The sequence below is a fragment of the Antrostomus carolinensis genome, unplaced genomic scaffold (assembly GCF_000700745.2).
Source record: "Antrostomus carolinensis isolate BGI_N321 unplaced genomic scaffold, ASM70074v2 scaffold3308, whole genome shotgun sequence".
NCBI lineage: Eukaryota > Metazoa > Chordata > Aves > Caprimulgiformes > Caprimulgidae > Antrostomus > Antrostomus carolinensis.
The window spans coordinates 53,094-59,099 of record NW_010330705.1 but is presented as its reverse complement, the minus strand read 5'-3'; the positions used below and the strand labels follow the sequence as shown (position 1 = coordinate 59,099).

General features: G+C 41.2%; 1 protein-coding gene across 1 annotated transcript in view; it reads left to right on the top strand.

Moving 5' to 3' along the window:
- The window catches only part of LOC104528840 (GPI ethanolamine phosphate transferase 1-like), a gene marked incomplete at its 5' end in the record, with an annotated part of 25,622 nt that extends 20,509 nt beyond the window's left edge, over nt 1-5,113 (top strand). Inside the window, one exon of the mRNA XM_010172974.1 lies at nt 4,990-5,113. Within this exon, the coding sequence (XP_010171276.1) occupies nt 4,990-5,113 (124 nt within the window). The remainder of the gene's footprint in view (nt 1-4,989) is intronic.
- Nucleotides 5,114-6,006: the final 893 nt, after the last annotated feature.

The following is a 6,006-nucleotide window of genomic DNA, read 5'->3' as shown; positions in this document are numbered from 1 at the left end:
ACCCCTAGCTCCTGGCTTTTAGATCTCATTCTACTATGACTTAACCACATTACATGTCATTTTACTGTGCCTCATATCTGCCTTAACAATATGATGTCTTTATCCTCCTGGTTGAATTCACCATGCCACTTAGGTATTGTCTTTTAATGTAAAGAGATTTCTACTTTTCCCACTCTTCTAGATCATTGATGAAATGCTGAGCAACAACAGAACTAACATACAGTCCTGTGTTGCCACATTCATCAAATTATCAACGCACTATTGATTCCCTCTTCTCAGTAAATTATCAATTACCATAAGTATTTATGGCTTCTTAGAAAGTTTTAAAGCCCCTTTGATGAGTGGTCATGCCAAAATCAATGTGAACTTGTTTTTCAGAGAGTACTTTTCATTGCTTTGCTATAATAACGGGATAATAATCTTGCAGTGAATGCAGAACTCACAGCAGTGGCTTACGCAAGCTTCTGAGGTCTGCTAACCTTACTATCTACCTATATATCCTGAGATCACCCTAATTGCATCATATACCCTAGAAGAATACACCATTACGTTTCATAAAAATAATAATGTAGTTTTCCTAGTATTTTTGATGTATCAGTGTGTAACACATGATCATGAGAAGTTTGTTCTGACAGGTTCTTTTATTTTTAGTAACAGACAAATGGAATAATTTAGCTTTTTGGCTTCTTTGTGGCTGAAATAATTTCTCTAGGGCTTAACAAGTATGTTTATCTATATCTATAGATCTTTATAGATTGAGAGATACAGCCTTTAAAGCTTACTATATATGTACAGTATATACAATTTGTAAATGGCTGTATGTTCAGATAGTCAAGATAAACACTAAAACTTCTTTATATGACACTATTATAGTTTTATACAGACACATGCTGTGCTACTCCCTCCCTCTTTTCATAACAGTTGCTGGAAGATAAAGAGAAATATACGATCTGTTATTCTGCAGTTTCAAAGTCCAGGGATCATAGATAGGGCACAGGAGTCTGCTTTTTAGGTTTTAGGGTAACAGAATTGGTTTCAGGTATGGGATGCTGGGTCTTCTAAGTCTGACCATTAAAACAAAGGTCATGTGACTAGGAGGAAAACAGTGTTTACCAACAATGTCTAAAACAGGAAATAGGAGTGATGTGCTTTGTGGTTTGTTCTGTGTGAAACTGAAGAGAGAGTGTGGGATCCTGGCTGGAAATGCAGTAAATCTAAAATTCAGACTCTAAATCTGAGGTCTCAGTGTGTGCTTGGGAACACTCCCACAGTTCAAAGTAGCATGTCATGTAGAAATAAGGTCCTTGGACTCTTCTGGAGAGTGCTCTTCCAAGTCCTTATATGAGTTGTTTTTGCTTTACTTGTTTTATTTCTACTTTTTTAATTGCTATGGTAACTTACTCCATCTTGCTGTCTTCCCGGCTTCTAATCAAGTCTGCCATCTTAGGAATTAGCCAATCTTGGGAGAAAGCCACATCTTAGAGCAAGATTGATTTTTTCCCCACACACCCTCCTCCATTTTTTACTGATCTTTGTTTCTTCTTGTCTTTGATTAGTACTCCTTACCGATGTAAACTGTCACAAAGCCAGGAGATGGTAGTACCTCATATGTTCTCCTTTTGGTTCCTTGCCACTGAAACAGGTGTCTTCCTCCCTGATACAAAATTCTGCTGGTACCAGCTTTGCTTGTTGACCTTGATCCATACGTAGGGCACTCACCTTTCCATTGAACAGTGCTGCCTTACCTTAGATTGTCTGTGATCCCCTGTGCCAGCTGCTTCTTATCTGCCATTACCTGTTCCTTCCCATTTGATCCTTTATAAGCATTGCCCGACTGTGCCCCACTATGCTATTCTCCTGTACCTGTTTAATGTCTCTTCTTCTTCCACGTGGATCTAAGTTGCCTGGAGCCTAGAATCTTGCTGCTTTTTCTTATTAGCTTACATTTGACTTTGATGGAGGAAGCTTGTTTTGAGAATTAGCCGCTTCACTGTAACTACAGATCCAGCCAAGGGTGCAGTTCTGGTCTGTATAGGGACCAAGATTTTTGCCACTGCTGTTGTGGCATATTACCTGCAAGAGTCTTGCTTTGTTTGTTTGTTTAATTACAGCATTACCCCAGTCTGAGAACTAATTTATCAAGCAGAGCTGCCTGCAGGCACTACAGTACCAGTTGCTGATAGCCCCAGAGATGCTGGCTGTTTGTAATTATGTGACAAGTAGACTTAAATTGTTTTTAATTGTGCTCTATGGCATAATATATGTATATATTTCTTTACTCTGAACGTCTGATATTTTAATAAAGGAGCATAACTATTCAGCCTTTTGCAGTATAGCAAGGGAGAAGCACGTGCAGCTCTCTCCTTTACAGAATTGCAGAGGACCCAGTCTCTGGAATGACAGGTAGATAAGCAGAGTTTGTGGAGACTTTTTACATTTGAGGAATTCCCTCTTTTTTTCCCCCCTAGAATAACTGATTAGCAACCACATCTGGAAAAGCTCCTTTTGGGCAAACAGAAACTCAGATACCAGTGTAAGGACCATGCTGATGGCAGCAAGTCGCTTATCCTCTGGTGACTGTCTCAGGGTGTCTGTAGGAATAAAGGCAGGGTCTTCATGGAACCTTCTGGAACAGGTTACCCAAGGAAGTTGTGGATGCCCCCTCACTGGAAGTGTTTAAGACCAGGCTGGATGAGGCTTTGAGCAACCTGATCTAGTGGAGGGTGTCCCTGCTGAAGGCGGGGGGATTGGAACTGGATGATCTTTGAGGTCCCTTCCAATCCAAACCATTCTATGATTCTATGATTCATTTGGTTTCTGATTTTCAGATTCCTCATTCAAGCTTTCTTTGAAAGCTAGAAGGGAAGTGATATTGCTACTTACATGAAAAACTCCAGTTCTGGTGCTAGGTGAGAAGGAAAGTTGAGGTGTTACTGGCAATGCGTGAGCTGTTAAGCCATCCAGCTATTTACCAGGGTGGCTGTTCCCGTAAGAGCCACGCAAACTTGTGTACCCATGGTGCTTGTACAGTCCCCAAAGGCACGTTGCGCCATGAAGGTAACTGCATGGAGGCTTTGACTTTCAGTTGGCAACATGCCCTTTCCCATGGAGAGCTGCAGCTGAGCCTGTAACACACCCAGGTGGACTTCCAAGGGCAGCTCTTGAGGAAGCTGTGTTATCTTTGTTATTGTACTGTGGTGTGAACGACAAAGTCTGAAGTGCAGTGACCAGCTGAATATGCTTTGTGCCTGACTTCATGCTCTTGCTCTGTCATCTCTACACGTTCCCCACAGAAGCAGAGCAGCAGTATCGCTCTTGTAGGCGTGCTGTTCTGCTTAGCTAAAGCTGGAAGGGGGAGATGTTTATAGAACATAGGAAAAAATACTCCTGTTTGATATTTTAAACCTTGAGTTGTTCACATTTTGCTTTCAGTTGCGTTCTGTACAGGGAGTTTTCCGTTGCACGCTGCAGGCTGTTGGGGTGGGTTATGCTTGCTGAGGTATGAGCCCATTTGTGTTGGTGGATTTTCTTAAAACTATGTATTTTTAGCAAGGTATTTGTGGGAAGGTTTAGCCAGACTCAACAGAAACAGAAAAATCTTGCAGCATGAGTCAAGTCCCTTTCAGTGTTCTCCATCCACTTTGGTCAGACCCTGTTTCCTATGGTTGCTGGCATTGTGGCTATGGAAGAGCTCCCACTATTAGTGAACTTTTTTGATTACTTTCATTCTCTCACACTGGTTAGCAGCCCAGCTTTGTTAAGAGCTGGTGCTTCTCCACTTCACAGAGCTAAATTGCGCTAGGCTAGCACCCGGGTTGTCACAGTCTCAGGGTCGTGAGGACCGATAGCGTTGGCATTATGAGCTTTACTGCTCTTCCATGGTTAAACTCTCAAACTGAATGAGTCCTCTGGCAGAAATTCCAGGTCATTAAACCAGCAAGTGCTCCTTGCAATCCTTTTTTGTAACTCCACTCAGACTTGATCAAGTTTGAAGTTACCCTGCTCATTCTAAAGAGCTATCTGCTTTGAAATATTGGAGATGGGTGCATCAGGAGGTATGGACGCCTCTCATGTCAGAACACCAGAATTTTCAGTAGTTCCAGGGAAAAAAAACAAACAGCTGCACTGGATGCATGAGGGACACGGGTGCAACCATGTTTCATCTGCAACTCTAACCTGAAATGTCACTGGCTTAGGAAAAATTGTCATTTCTTAATGACTAGTGGTTTACATTAATAGCATCTTGATTCAGACAATGAACACAGAATGCTGAATATCCTGAGTCAAATCTCAGTCTGACCCTAAATAGCCCATCTGTAACACCAGTGAACATCAGGTACCAGAGTTTGAGCAAGTAGAGAACAAGCTCTCTGCTTGTTATCCTTTGACTTAAGGAATTCCTAACCCAAAAGCTGCATCTTCGTACCGTTTATTAGCCACTTATAAACTCATTTGTTTAATATCTTTGAAACCATGTCTTACTACAGCAGAGAATTCTGCAATTTTTAGAAATGTTGAGTGAAAAAGTAGTGGGGTTTTTTTCTTAAAGCTGCTCATCACTGGAATACTGTTTTCTCTATAAAATTGTACTTCAGCTGACATAAATATCTAAGTTGTCTTACTACCAAGGAGTGTCTACCTGATGGCAAGTTCCTCCTAGATTGTGTTATCAGTTCACAGCAAAAAGCAGCTTTGCAATCCTTTCAGTCATATATGTTGAATTACTCACTTGAATGAAAAATACACCCAGCACCTCTTACTCATTTTATATTGTCCCCACCATTTTATTTTCTCACAGACTTTGGTCTTTACATGATAGTGCTGCTATAATTGTCTTCCAGGAGCAATATATATAAAATGACATACTAGGCCATCAATTAGACGTAGTTAAAAAGAAAAAAAAAAAAAGAGTGTTGTTTGTAAGGGTTTTTTTTTCACTCTGCAAATTTGCATTTTTCTCTCACTTTTTCATCTGTCTCCTCCTTGCAGCATTAGCCACTATGTGCTGGTGATGACCTTGACCATATTTATGATGCTGATGAATGGACTGGCCCAGCTGCTAACCACAACGAGACTTGAACTTCCCAGAAGGACTAAGCACCATTCCACGTGATAAATCTTCTTGCCTTGTTCCTGTCTTCAGGCTTCCTCTGAACCAACCTCCACCTCTGGAATGTAAATATAAGTTAACAGACTAGAGTGCCAAAATCCCATCCAGGGATCAGAGTGCTCTGCTGATACAGGTTAAATGCTGTCCTGTGACTGCAATTTGCATTTGCAGATTGCCATTTTGACATCAGTGAAGCTAAAAAAGCCTCAGCTTTATTCTCCAAGTGTACATATTTATTGAAAATAAAGACATCAATAATGTCCTTTTTAAAAGAAATAGGCAACCATCTTTTGGGGGTTTTTTTGTTATTATAACTTGTCTGACAGTAGTTTGTCTCACACAGGCTGACGCTTATTAGTAGTCTGCAAAGTCCTAGCTTCATTTCATGTCTCTCATAAGCATCTCACAGACTAAAGCATAAATGAAATCAGTCTGGGCAGATCGCTGATTTGTAGGTTGCCGATGTGGCACACATTTGAATATCTCTGAAACTGTCTGTGCTTTTTGCAAGCTGTGTCAATGTGCGTGTGAAAATATGTTGGGGCAGGTTAAGACTGGTACACTGTGAGGCTGTTCCTTGTAAGACGACAGATTTTAGCTAACCTTGATGTGAACTGCTGCTGCTGACCATGCTCTCCTGCTGCCTCCTGTGCTTGGGTGAGCTGAGCAGTATGCCAGCTCAGGTTATTGATCCAAATGAAAATGAACCTGATTAAAGAAGGGTAAAATAGTATTCAGACAGATTACCTGGTCCAGCTCGTGATGGGGTGGGCAGGCTGATTGTTTCAGTGGCAGCTCAAGAGTTAGATCAGTATGAAGAGGTCATGAAGCTGCAGTTGGAGTTGGTGGTTTGCATAGTGTGATGCCACACGGAGACTGTTTTCCTTTCTTTCCTT